General features: G+C 43.0%; 1 protein-coding gene across 1 annotated transcript in view; it reads right to left on the reverse strand.

The window, feature by feature from the left end:
- LARGE1 (LARGE xylosyl- and glucuronyltransferase 1) overlaps window positions 1-14,910 on the reverse strand; it is a 585,040-nt gene that overhangs the window by 432,224 nt on the left and 137,906 nt on the right. Inside the window, exon 2 of the mRNA XM_004269399.4 lies at window positions 630-817. Coding sequence (XP_004269447.1) covers window positions 630-735 — 106 coding nt within the window. The 5' untranslated portion in view covers window positions 736-817. The remainder of the gene's footprint in view (window positions 1-629; window positions 818-14,910) is intronic.

The raw sequence follows: 14,910 nt of genomic DNA on the forward strand, positions 1-14,910 counted from the left end.
CAGCATCACTACTCATCTTCTGTACCCAGCCCGCCTGACAGCCTCAGTCACCCTCTCCCCCAGCGCCCTGGGCTTGCCTTATCTTAACAGAGTATCACATACAGCAATGAACAGAGATCACATGTTAACCTGTCTCCTTCACTGCACTCCGAAGGTCCAAATCTGTTATCACCGGATTCCCAGTACCTGGTTTAGCATAGATGTTAAACAGTAGCAAAATGCTGAATGTGCAGATAAGTGAATGAATAGATGAAAGAATGAATGAAACATCTTACTCCACAAACAGCTAAGTAACCCCCCCAGGACCCAACCTTTTCCCCTTTATCGACACGGCGATCAGCCTGCACAGCTGCTATCTGACGTTTGTGTAACCTCCTCCACGCTGCTGCATCCAGGGGCGCCTTACTTTTGCTTCTGTATTTAGCTTTTTCTCCTCCCATTACTAACGCCCTCTAATTCCCTCTGTAAACCTAGGCAAATCTTTTCCTGTGATCGGGCATCAAAATTCCATTGTTCTACAGAAGGAGAAGCTGGGATTAGAAGATTTGGAGGTTCTTCCTAGGACTCTGGGACAGCCAGGGTTCCTTCCTCCCTCCATCCCTCTCCCTGTGGGAAAGCTTCCTTCTTACCTTCAAAGCTCCCAGCAAACAGGTAAAGCCAGGTGATGGCTGGGATGCAGAGCAGAGTCAACGAGGCAGCCAGGAATTTCCGTCTCCCTCTGCAGATTCCCAGCATCCTCTCGGAAGTGGCAATCCCTAATCCCAGCGCCGTTTCTCTGCCCGGAGCGTGGAGTCCTCGGCCTCCCTCATAATACTTTCTGAAAGAAAGAGCAAAGAGGGAAGGGCTGAGTTCTTAGCACTGTCAATGGATGCAAATTGCAAAAGAAATATCCTGCAGATCCTGAGACTGGTTCGACTCATCTACAATTTCCTGCTAACCTTTCATCCCAAGAGATGATGCAGCAGCCTTGCAGTCTACCCAAACTGAGAGAGCTCTCTACAAAATAAACAAATGCAGGATGATGCAAACTATAACAGATCTCTGTCCCTCTCACATGCATACATGCACGCATATATTTTATAGTTTAGGTGAGTTTTGAAGCCTGGACTAAACACTTATTAAAAAGAGCACCTAGTTAGCATCTTATATGTACCAAGCACTAACCAGGTACTGTGTTTTCAAAAGTGACCAGAGTAAGGGTTGGCTTTAAAGAACACTGTCTAACAAGAAAGACCAACACAAAACATCCACAGGAACCCCAAGAATGTGATGACAGAGATTTGCACAGACCTCTATGGGAGGACAGATGAATGTACCGACCCATCCATGTTTAGTCAAGAGGGCAAAACAGCTCCCCGTGTTCCCGGCAGAGAGAACTGCGGAAGGCGGGCAAGGCTAACAGACGACACACTCAAGGGAAAGGAGACCGGAGAGGCCCCAACGTCATGGGCAGGAGGCTACATCTCAGTCACAGGGGAAAACCTAGAAACACTCCACAGGGACTGTCTTAATAGCTTCCACCCTTTCACAGAAGATTGCCAGAAAAGCATGAAACATTTCAAACAAGCAGAGACCGGAGGGGAGCAGACAGACAACCTACAACCAGCCTGCAGAGGGACAATCGTGGACCACGCAGAAGGCTGGCTGAGACAGGTTCAAAGAAGACACAGAAGGTCAACCCAGACCGAGCAGAGGGCGAATGATCTTTCATCTGAGTACCTGACCAGGAAGGCATGTGACTTACGAAAAAATTTAAAAACCAACCGACCATACAATCTCATGTCCTCACAGCTCCCAACACAGACATCACAGTGGCTGGAGGTGGAGAGAAAAGTCCACGTGGAGCCCCCTTCGCAGAGCAGAGCTGCCACGGCAGGCAGTTATAGAAGGCTGCAGATTCCCGAGGAAGGGACGACCACCAAAGACCTGGTTTAAATGTCCCCTTGAATGTGTCCTTCCCTCTGCCATAACCCTTAAACCCTATGTGACAATGGTCCAGTTTAAGTGTCTTCCTTCCGCACCAGCCTTGGTGTTTCGAGAAGGTAGGTGCCCCGTCTGACTCACCTTGTATTCACTGACACTTAGCCGACCGCCTGTCACCTGCAGGGCCTGATAATTGTCTGTCGAACAAATAAACGGAATCAGATTCTAACCAAAGGCGACCCTCTCAAGCTTCAGGAATCTGTGTTCGGCAACTTGCCGGCAATAAACACCCAACAGAGCCAACCTCAGCTGTCAAGGCTAAGCTTTCTTCTGTGACCACTCTGACGGGATTTTCTAAATGACCCTCTTTGGAAATAGATCAAAGACCACAGGGCTGGAGGGTGTGGACGAGAAAGTAAAACCCGAAAAAGCAAAATCCCTTTAAACAAAGGATGTGGACTTGAGAAGTCCCCCCTAGGGAAGTTTTCCATTCTGAAGTTAGGGAAACAAACCCTACACACAAACGCCGCTAGTCACTAAGAAGGAGAAGCACAGCAATGCTGGTGATCTCTCAGGAAGAGGGAGTGCTGCGAGGAGAGGCTGTGCATTTAGAAAGATCTGGATGCAAATCCAGATACCACACTTGACTAGCTGTGACCTTGGCAAGGCCCCCGTCTCTGGGGAAGCTTCATTTTGTCCATCTATAACATAAGCGCTGCCCTCTGTAGTGGGGGATGGTGTGAGCCTTAAATGAGAGCGCCCTAGAATAAGCGACTAGCAAAGATGATCAAGCACAGGCAGACGTGACCCCACCGCCCTTCCAGAACACCAAAGAGCAGCCTTACTTACATTGTTTCATCTCTCGCCATTCCCACCCTCCCCGACCCCAAAAGGGTTTGGTAGAAAATAGATTTAAACAAAAAGGTCTTCACTGACACGGCACATGGGTATTTTAAACCTGAAAGACCCACCTATTTAATCCTCCTTCGGGTGGTAGGTACCATTACACTAAAATCACTTTTTTTTTTTCACAGTTCACTTAATTATGGTAAAGGCAACTAGCAGTAAGTAGCACTTATTATGCATCAAGCACCTTCCAGTGTTTTTTTACTTGTTTGATTCTCAAACTAGCCTATGAGGTAGGTGCTATTTTTTCCTCCCCATTTTATAGATGAGAAAACCGAGACCCAGAAAGATGGATTAACTGACCAAAGGTTACACACACCTAGTGCAGAGACACCTCAGGCTCTGCTCTCCTTAAGTATTTCATTCTAACAGCTTTGCCAGGGGGGCATTTTCCTTCTGTTGGAAACTAAAGCCATCATACTGAATCTAATTATTTTCTTTCCCAGGGTCAAACATATCAACACTGTTTGCTCCCATTCAAAAAAAAAAAAAAAAAAGTGCAATAGACAGAAATATAATTGGAAAAGCTATAGAAGAATTTATAATTTAGAGGAAACTAGGAACATATATGGACCGGAACTCAAGTGGCATTACTATTTAAATAATACTTTTTAAGACGCTTTACAACACACAGCAGAAGCAAGAAGAACTACAATCCTGCAGCCTGTGGAACAAAAACCACATTCACAGAAAGATAGACAAGATGAAAAGGCAGAAGGCTGTGTACCAGATGAAGGAACAAGAGAAAACCCCAGAAAAACAACTAAATGAAGTGGAGATGGGCAACCTTCCAGAAAAGGAATTCAGAATAATGATAGTGAAGATGATCCAGGACCTCGGAAAAAGAATGGAGGCAAAGATCAAAAGGATGCAAGAAATGTTTAACAAAGACCTAGAAGAATTAAAGAACAAACAAACAGAGACGAACAATACAATAACTGAAATGAAAAATACACTAGAAGGAATCAGTAGCAGAATAACTGAGGCAGAAGAACGGATAAGTGACCTGGAAGACAGAATGGTTGAATTCACTGCTGCGGAACAGAAAAAAGAATGAAAAGAAATGAAGACAGCCTAAGAGACCTCTGGGACAACATTAAATGCAACAATATTCGCATTATAGGGGTCCCAGAAGGAGAAGAGAGAGAGAAAGGACCAGAGAAAATATTTGAAGAGACTACAGTCGAAAACTTCCCTAACATGGGAAAACAAAATAGCCACCCAAGTCCAGGAAGCGCAGAGAGTCCCATACAGAAAAAGCCCAAGGAGAAACACGCTGAGACACACAGTAATCAAATTGGCAAAAATTAAAGACAAAGAAAAATTATTGAAAGCAGCAAGGGAAAAACGACAAATAACACACAAGGAAACTCGCATAAGGTTAACAGCTGATTGCTCAGCAGAAACTCTACAAGCCAGAAGGGAGTGCCATGATATACTTAAAGTGATGAAAGGGAAGAACTTACAACCAAGATTACTCTACCCAGCAAGGATCTCATTCAGATTCAATGGAAAAATCAAAAGCTTTACAGACAAGCAAAAGCTAAGAGAATTCAGCACCACCAAACCAGCTCTACAACAAATGCTAAAGGAAGTTCTCTAAGTGGGAAACACAAGAGAAGAAAAGGACCTACAAAAACAAACCCCAAACAATTAAGAAAATGGTCATAGGAACATGCATACCGATAATTACCTTAAACGTGAATGGATTAAATGCTCCAACCAAAAGACACAGGCTTGCTGAATGGATACAAACACAAGACCCATATATATGCTGTCTACAAGAGACCCACTTCAGACCTAGGACACATTCAGACTGAAAGTGAGGGGACAGAAAAAGGTATTTCATGAAAATAGATATCAAAAGAAAGCTGGAGCACCAATACTCATATCACATAAAATAGACTCTAAAATAAAGAATGTTACAAGAAACAAGGAAGGACACTACATAATGATCAGGAGATCAATCCAAGAAGAAGATATAACAATTATAAATATATATGCACCCGTCATAGGAGCACCTCACTACTATAAGGCAACTTGTTAACAGCTATAAAAGAGGAAATCGATAGTAACACAATAATAGTGGGGGACTTTAACACCTCACTTACATCAATGGACAGATCATCCAAAATGAATATAAATAAGGAAACAGAAGCTTTAAATGACACAACAGATTAGATAGATTAATTGCTATTTACAGGACATTCCATCCAGAAACAGCAGATTACACTTCTCAAGTGCGCACGGAACATTCTCCAGGATAGATCACATCTTGGGTCACAAATCAAGCCTCAGTAAATTTTAGAAAACTGAAATCATATCAAGCATCTTTTCCGACCACCACACTATGAGATTAGAAATCAATTACAGGGAAAAAAATGTAAAAAACACAAACACATGGAGGTTAAACAATACATTACTAAATAACCAAAAGATCGCTGAAGAAATCAAAGAGGAAATCAAAAAATACCTACAGACAAATGACAATGAAAACACGACAATCCAAAACCTATGGGAAGCAGCAAAAGCATTTCTAAGAGGGAAGTTTATAGCTATAAAAGCCTATCTCAAGAAACAACAAAAACTTCAAATAAACAATCTAACCTTACACCTAAAGGAACTAGAGAAAGAAGAACTAACAAAACCCAAAGTTAGTAGTAGGAAAGAAATCATAAAGATCAGAGCAGAAATAAACAAAATAGAAACAAAGAAAACAATACCAAAGATCAATAAAACTAAAAACTGATTCTTTGAGAAGATAAACAAAATTGAAACACCATTAGCCAGACTCATCAAGAAAAAGAGGGAGAGGACTCAAATCAATAAAATTAGAAATGAAAAAGGAGAAGTTACAACAGACACAGCAGAAATACAAAGCATCCTAAGAGACTACTACAAGCACACTATGCCAATAAAATGGACAACCTGGAAGAAATGGACAAATTCTTAGAAAGGTATAACCTTCCAAGACTGAACCTGGAAGAAGTAGAAAATATGAACAGACCAATCACAAGTTATGAAATTGAAACTAATTAAAAATCTTCCAAGAAACACAAGTCCAGGACCAGATGGCTTCACAGGTGAATGCTATCAAACATTTAGAGAAGAGCTAACACCTATCCTTCTCAAACTCTTCCCAAAAATTGCAGAGGAAGGAACACTCCTGAACTCATTCTATGAGGCCACCATCACCCTGATACCATAACCAGACAAAGATACTACACAAAAAGAAAATTACAGACCAATATCACTGATGAATATGGATGCAAAAATCCTCAACAAAATACTAGCAAACAGAATCCAACAACACATTAAAAGGATCATACACCACGATCAAGTGGTATTTATCCCAGGGATGCAAGGATTCTTCAATATACACAAATCAGTCAGTGTGATACACCATATTAACAAATTGAAGAATAAAAACCATATGATCATCTCAATAGATGCAGAAAAAGGTTTTGACAAAATTCAACACCCATTTATGATAAAAACTCTCCAGAAAGTGGGCATAGAGAGAACCTACCTCAACATAATAAAGGCCATATACAACAAACCCACTTCAAACATCACTGTCACTGGTGAAAAACTGAAAGCATTTCCTCTAAGATCAGGAAAAAGACAAGGATGTCCACTCTCACCACTATTATTCAACATAGTTTTGGAAGTCCTAGCCACAGCAATCAGAGAAGAAAAAGAAATAAAAGGAATACAAATTGGAAAAGAAGAAGTAAACTGTCACTGTTTGCAGATGACATACTACACATAGAGAGTCCTAAAGATGCCACCAGAAAACTACTAGAGCTAATCAATGAACTTGGTAAAGTGGCAGGATACAAAATTAATGCACAGAAATCTCTTGCATTCCTATACACTAATGATGAAAAATCTGAAAGAGAAATTAAGGAAACACTCCCATTTGCCATTGCAACAAAAAGAATAAAATACCTAGGAATAAACCTACCTAGGGAGACTAAAGACCTGTATGCAGAAAACTATAAGATACTGATGAAAGAAATTAAAGATGATACCAACAGGTGAAGATATATACCATGTTCTTGGATTGGACGTATCAGTATTGTGAAAATGACTATACTACCCAAAGCAATCTACAGATTCAATGCAATCCCTATCAAATTACCAATGGCATTTTTTATGGAACTAGAACAAAAAATCTTAAAATTTGTATGGAGACACAAAAGACCCCGAATAGCCAAAGCAGTCTTGAGGGAAAAAAACGGAGAGGGAGGAATGAGACTCCCTGACTTCAGACTATTCTACAAAGCTACAGTAATCAAGACAATATGGTACTGGCACAAAAACAGAAACATAGACCAATGGAACAAGATAGAAGGCCCAGAGATAAACCCACGCACCTATGGTCAACTGATCTATGACAAAGGAGACAAGGATATACAATGGAGAAAAGACAGTCTCTTCAAGAAGTGGTGCTGGGAAAACTGGACAGCTACATGTAAAAGAATGAAATTAGAATACTCCCTAACGTCATACACAAAAATAAACTCAAAATGGATTCAAGACCTTAATGTAAGACAGGACACTATAAAACTCTTAGAGGAAAACATAGGTAGAACACTCTTTGACATAAATCACAGCAAGATCTTTTTTGATCCACCTTCTAGAGTAATGGAAATAAAAACAAAAATAAACAAATGGGGCCTAATGAAACTTCAAAGCTTTTGCACAGCAAAGGAAACCATAAACAAGACAAAAAGACAGCCCTCACAATGGGAAAAAATATTGGCAAGCAAATCAATGGACAAAGGATTAATCTCCAAAATATATAAGCAGCTCATTCAGCCCGATATTAAAAAAACAAACAACCCAGTATAAAAATGGGTAGAAGACCTAAATAGACATTTCTCCAAAGAAGACATACAGATGGCCAAGAAACACATGAAAAGCTGCTCTGTATCACTAATTATTAGAGAAATGCCAATCAAAACTATGATGAGGTATCACCTCACACCAGTTAGAATGGGCTTCTTCAGAAAATCTATAAACAACAAATGCTAGATAGGGTGTGGAGAAAAGGGAACCCTCTTGCACTGTTGGTGGGAATGTAAATTGATACAGTCACTATGGAGAACAGTATGGAGGTTCCTTAAAAAACTAAAAATTGAATTACCACATGATCCAGCAATCCCACTACTGGGCATATACCCAAAGAAAACCATAATTCAAAAAGACACATGCACCCCAATGTTCACTGCAGCACTATTTACAATAGCCAGGTCATGGAAGCAACCTAAATGCCCATCGACAGATGAATGGATAAAGAAGATGTGGTACATATATACAATGGAATATTACTCAGCCATAAAAAGGAATGAAATTGGGTCATTTGTAGAGACGTGGATGGATCTAGAGACTGTCATACAGAGTGAAGTAAGTCAGAAAGAGAAAAACAAATATCATATATTAACGCATATATGTGGAACCTAGAAAAATGGTACAGATGAACCGGTTTGCAGGGTAGAAATAGAGACCCAGATGTAGAGAACAAACGTATGGACACCAAGCAGGGAAAGCGGCCGGGGGGTGGGGATGGTGGTGTGATTAATTGGGCAACTGGGATTGACATGTACACACTGATGTGTATAAAACTGATGACTAATAAGAACCTGCTGTATAAAAAAATAAATAAAATAAAATTCAAACTTTAAAAAAAAAAAGACTCTTTACAACACTTATTTTCCTCCTTTCCTCTCTCCATCTGCAGAAGTTAATTTCAACTGGCACAATTTGTACAACGTTTTAATACAGAGTCTAGGGTGGTTTGCCTTTTATGATAACACTGGCATCTGAAATTAAACCCAGCAGGTAAAAAATATTCCTTCATGAATCTGACTTTTAAATGACACCTCTGTGCACTAGAAACACATTTTAAAGAAAAATCTCAATTTATATCAGAAGTTCCTCCAGGAAGTTAGTATAGGAATCAACATAAGAAGAAGAAAGGAAGGAGGAAACTGGAGGTGGGCTGGAAATTACATCGCAAGCATGTGCAAATGTTGATGCATTAACTAGAAAACCAGTCTCTAAACTGTTCTTGCCTGGGGAAAGGGAGAAGGCCTCACCTATTAATCCAGGTGTCTAAGAGTCATCTCTAAATGCCCCTCCCTCAAATCCAACATCCAATTCCTTAGCCAAGCTGGTCAATTTCTCCTCCTAAATATCTACTCCATCTGTCTTCTCCCATTTGTCTTAACCAATGAAATTCACATCTATGAAATATACTGTAGGAGCCAGAAAAATTCCCATGAGCTGTTAAGCCACAAAAGGTAGGATTCAAAGTTGAACATAAAATGTGATTTCAAGTATCCTTCAATCCAATGTAATAAATTGTATATAAACATATAAATACCTACGTAGCTATAGATATGAAAGAGGTATAAGTGTTGAAAGTTATCTCTGGGTATAGCATATGGATAATTTCAATATACATGAACACATACTTTTCCTAAATATTATATAAATATAAGGAGTATGCATTCCTTTTATCATTTAAAAATATTTAAAAGCTTAAATCACTATGTCTTCTTGTTATAGTGCTTTCCATTCAAAACACCTCAGTGCAGACACTGTAGTATATACATGTTACTTTTACCTTACATGCTAGGGGCAGTGAGTTAACATATGTAGGATCCTAGTTGGGATTATACCCTCGAGGGGTTGCTGGTTACCACCTGAAAGACCCCAGTCAGAGGCCCACATTCCAAACACTGCTGTGTTCAGCCATCTCTGATCAACACCAGAGGCTCTTTTTCTCTTTTATTTTTTTAATAGATCTTTATTGTAGTATAACTGCTTCACAATACTGTGTTAGTTTCTGTTGTTAAAAAAAAAAAAAAGAGAGAGACAACCAGAGGCTGTCTTTTAATTAGCATCATGGATGTTAGAAATGATTTTTCATGGGTGTTCAAGACGTGTGGATTGTCCAGAAACAATGTACATGAAGAGGGAATAAAAATCTAAGTAACCTCCAAAAACAAAGTCTAAGGAACACAATGGCCAAACCCATCAGAACCACTTAGGATCCCAAACTGATCCTAGGACAAGTAACAGACTTGGGCCACCGATTTTTCTAACTAAAAGAGTGGCTGAATCCTGAGAGTCGTAACATTGTCACCCCTGTACTAAGAGGGCAAAGAGATTATAAAACAGGTCCTACAGCAGATAGAACCTCTGCCGATGTTAGCTTGGCTGTTATCATTATTTGTATTATTGCTGGTATGACAACCCCACCTCATGTCTATACCCAAGCCATCCCCTCACACATACCCCAACCGTCCTGCAATGTCCTTCCTCCTCTGCTGGACCTCAGGAGGAATTTCATGTCCTTACTGCTTCTGTGAAACCTTTCTGGCAAGTCCAGACCTAGAGGCATTCCTTCTCTTTGTTTCTAGACCCCAATAGGTGTCAAGAGCACATTCCTGATCACTTAATTGTTTTCTAACCATTTCCTGTTCTCTCTCCACATCAGACCAAAACCCCCAAGGTCAAAGGATCCAGGTCTTCTACCAGCATTTAAGACAAAGGTTTACAGTAGCCATCTCAACCCAAAGTGTCGTCCCTGAACCAGCAGCCACTGGGCCCCACCCCGGCCCCAATGAATCAGAATCTGCATTTTAACAAGAGCCTAAGTGATTCGAGAGCACATTACTGTTTGAGAGGGCTGTACTCAAGCACTTAGTAAATAACTGGTTAATACCCAAAGCTCGCGTCTCCCCTCACCTCACCCTGCAGGGACAAGCCAGTGCAGAAGGGAGCACCTGGACTTCTTCAATTGCACATTTACTACAACAGTTCTCTGACTGACGGAAGCAGAGTTTCTAGAAGGAAAAGTGCCTTTTTCTAATTAAACACAAGCATCTTATGGACTAATGGTAGCTCTGATGACCCACCCTGACCTCCTGGCAAAAGCAATTCTTGCACATTTGAATAATAATGGAGCAATGCCAACACCACCCACAGAGGAACCACCACACCCATTTTACAGAAGGGAAAATCGACACTAAAAGAGGCTAAGGACACTGATTTAGTTGTTGGAAACCCTGCGATTCAAATTCTAGTATTTTCTGAAAAAAAAACAAAACAGGAAAAGAGTTCTTTGCTACAGGACACCAAATTGATGACCAGTCTGAACCTCCCCAGTCAGAGCAGATACTTCAAGGGCAGGCACCTTGTCCATGCTGCCCACTGCCGCTTGTTTGTTGCCAGCACAGTCTCTGGCACACAAGGAGGTGATCAATAAATAAGTATTGAGTGGGTCAAGGCCTGAATCTCTCAGTGAGAGCCAGCAGCCTCCCCGGATGTTCATTATCATACAAGCGCCTCCTGTCACACAACCTCCAGCCCACGCTTTCCTCCCAAGTCCAACGATGAAATCCTGTGGAACTTCCACTGTGTGACCCACACATTCCTCTTTATCCTCAACTACCCCTCACTTCATGCTACCTCCAGCTTTTAGGGGAATGCATAGCTGTCCCCTGGACCACTGCTTTCCCGAGGAAAACGTCTTTCCACTACTCTCTCAAGGCAAACACATAACAACTGGAAAAAAAAATGCACACCCTAAAAGTTGAGAATTCTGTTTTATTCGGTGGACTTTCTGAGGACTTCAAACCCTGGAGGCAGCCTCTCAGTTTGTTCTGAAGAGGTATGGGAGGAGCCAAGATATATAGGAGTTTTGCAACAAAAACCAGGTAGCTGGAACCTCAGAAGGTCCCTGTTAATTAAAGAAAACCAGACATCTCAAGTTAATGAATTTAGCGCTTTTCTGTGTATGGGAAGATGCAAGAGTCTGGGCTCACTGAACTCCTTCCTTTGAAATGAATCTCAGCTATCCAGGGCCTGTTTCTTCCCATCCTGAGGCTCCTCAAAGTGCACCACTGAGGGCGGCTGCAGTGACCGAGGTGGCATTCTTAGTCCACAGACCTAAGGACTAGGAAGTGGGTCTCCACCCTCCTGGCTTCCAGTTGTCGCTACCGAATCTTCTGCCCCTCCCTCGCAGGACGACCACTGTTCCTCCGAGGCACCACCATGGGCTCTCTGTCCTAGTCAGTCATTAAGCAAGTAAGTCCTGGTCACGCCTCTCATTCTTGGAAGACTTTACTTCTCACCACGCCTCTCCACTTTAATACCGTGATGCAAATAGCCAATTCACAATACCTGCCACTTCACGTGGGCCAGGTTCACATTCTAGAACAACCTCCGAGATAGCAAATGTCAACACGAGTGGCCGTCCAGCCCCCTCTGGTCGCCTCCCCAGGCTGCCCTTACACAAATGCTTTGCTGTCTTCATGAACCTCGATCCACTGGCTTTCTTCATTACTATTCATCCAGGTCTAGATTTTCCTTATATTTTCACTTATTCGGCTCAGATGCCCTGGTTTATGATTATAACTTCCCTCTGCAAGGACTCACCTCCCTTGGCCCTCCTTTTTTCCAACCGTACTAGCCTGGAGAAATCTGATGCTTCAAATGAACGAACACAGCTATGCTTGTTCTCCACGGCTTTCCGTGGGAAGCCAAATGCTAGGGTATGAAATCATGCTCTCGGGCAGGCAGATTCGTTCCCTTTAATCATTTCTGGTTTCAAATGGGCGGTCACCTGCTCAGAAATGCTACTATTTTTTCTCTGGTAAACTCACTCCCTTATCCTCTGAGAATTTTTTTTTTTTTTGGCTGCACTGGGTCTTCGTTGCTGGGCGTGGGCTTTCTCTAGTTGCGGTGAGTGGTGGCTACTGTTCATTGTGGTGCGCGGGCTTCTCATTGCAGTGGCTCCTCTTGTTGCGGAGCACAGGCTCTAGGTGCATGGGCTTCAGTAGTTGTGGCATGCAGGCTCAGAAGCTGTGGCTCACGGGCTCTAGAGCGCAGGCTCAGTAGTTGTGGCACACGGACTTAGTTGCTCCATGGCATGTGGGATATTCCCGGACCAGGACTCGAACCCGTGTCCCCTGCATTGGCAGGCAGATTCTTAACCACTGAACCACCAGGGAAATCCCTGAGATATTTATTTCATATATGCCTTTTCTCGCCAAACCTCTTCTTTTCGGAATGGTAAATTCCAGGAGTGTTCCAGGAATCCGTTGGGGACGCGTCATTGTTTCTCTACCCAGGGGATATCCCCAATTCCAATGGCTTGTAAAACAATCTCTAGGCTGATGACTCCCACCTTTGTATCTCTAACCCTAGCCTCTCTTTGACCTCCAGATTGACATGTATCATGATCTTCCTCTACTGCACATGCCTCAGACTTCAACTCCCGATTTCCCTTCCAAACCCGTCCCTCTCTAGATCTTTCCCACCTCCATAAAGGGCGACATCATCAACTCCATTGCTCAGGCCAGATACCTGGGAGCCTTCTCAATGCCTCACTTACCCCTCTCATCTTGCCAAGTCCACGCATCCTCCCATCCTGCCATTTTCACCTTTAAAACATGTACTCTTTCCCATAACACACCCATTTCTCTCCAGTTTTCCTGCCACTATATGAATCAAAGCCACCATCATCTCCCATGTGTGCTTCCTGCAGCAACCTCCTAACTCTGATCATGCTTGAAATCATTCAATGTTTCCCCCAGCTCTCAAATCCTAAACTCTCTGCCACGCTGACAAAGACTTGCTTGGCTAACTTCTAACTATCTCTAGGGTCGTGCTGCTGGCAAGTCTAGATCTGGCTGCATCTCTTCAAGTCTAGATCTTGAAAGCTACCAACTCAGAGAGGTCTTGCTGGACACTCCTAGTCCTAAGTATCCTCCCCCCCAACCCACTCCACTTTGTCACCACGCCCTGAGTGTTTCCTTCACAGGACTCATCAAATTTTGGAATTATCCAATTACTTGACTACTCGTTGAATGGCTGCCTCACCCACTAGACTGTCATCTCCACTTGGGCAAAGTCCATGACTGCTTTATAATCAATGCGTACCCAGGCACATAGGAGGCATTCCTTAAATGAACAGATGAAGGTGCTGGGAGAGCCTCGGCCAGCAGGCACCTTGCTGTCACTTGTGTTGTTCCCAAAGCCATTTGAAACAAAAGTCTGCCAGCTAGCCGTCTGACTGTACACCATCTGTAATATGAGAAACAAAATCCACACTGCACCTCAAGTAGGTCCCTGCAGCAATGGTGTGCCCCTTAGAAACCCTCTGTTACGTCTGAGGTCCCTTGCAAAGCTCACTTCAGTAACTTTCTCTCCTTTCTCTGCCCCCGGAGGAAGAGCACACAAGAGGCATTGGACCTGGCGCATCCCTCCTAAAGGCCTCCCAGCAGTCTCTTCCTTCCTCCACCTCCTCCTGTGCACATCAGGCCCCAGAGCCTCTCCCTCCTGCAGATGAACCTGTGGCTTCGGCTGTCCAACTGGCACTCGTGATCTCTTTTTTCATTCGGAGAATGGCATTTGGCCTGGGAGGCACTGTTTAAAAACTGATCATGTGAACTGCAAGAGTAAGAACCACATGCAATATGCTTTGAAACAAACACTAACAACGTGGGGTTCACTGTGTTTTAAGGTCTCGAAGGATCCATCCCCGCCAACTTACTTGGTCCTGATCCCGCTGGGAAGTCAAATTCTCCTGCTCCAGGAAAACAGGTCCTTTCACCTCGGAACCACTGTGATGGCCCAGATCAAGGGCAGAGGCCTCCCTAGGGTCACGAACCCAGTTTTCAACCACCCATTTCCCCAAAACTCTGCAGATACGACACACTACCTGCAGCCTGAGACTTCTGCCGGTTTTGTTTCTAATTATGTTTTTTGTTTGTTTGTTTGCGGTACACGGGCCTCTCACCGTTGTGGCCTCTCCTGTTGGGGAGCACAGGCTCCGGACGCGCAGGCTCAGCGGCCATGGCTCACGGGCCCAGCCACTCCGCGGCATGTGGGATCTTCCCGGACTGGGGCACGAACCCGCGTCCCCTGCATCGGCAGGCGGACTCTCAACCACTGCGCCACCAGGGAAGCCCTCTAATTATGCTTTAAAAAACAACCCCCAAGGCACAGCGGGAATTTCCCACGGACCTCACAGCATTTATAAGAGGACCGGGCGTCAGGACC

The sequence above is a fragment of the Orcinus orca genome, chromosome 11 (assembly GCF_937001465.1).
Source record: "Orcinus orca chromosome 11, mOrcOrc1.1, whole genome shotgun sequence".
In the NCBI taxonomy this organism is placed as follows: Eukaryota; Metazoa; Chordata; class Mammalia; order Artiodactyla; family Delphinidae; genus Orcinus; species Orcinus orca.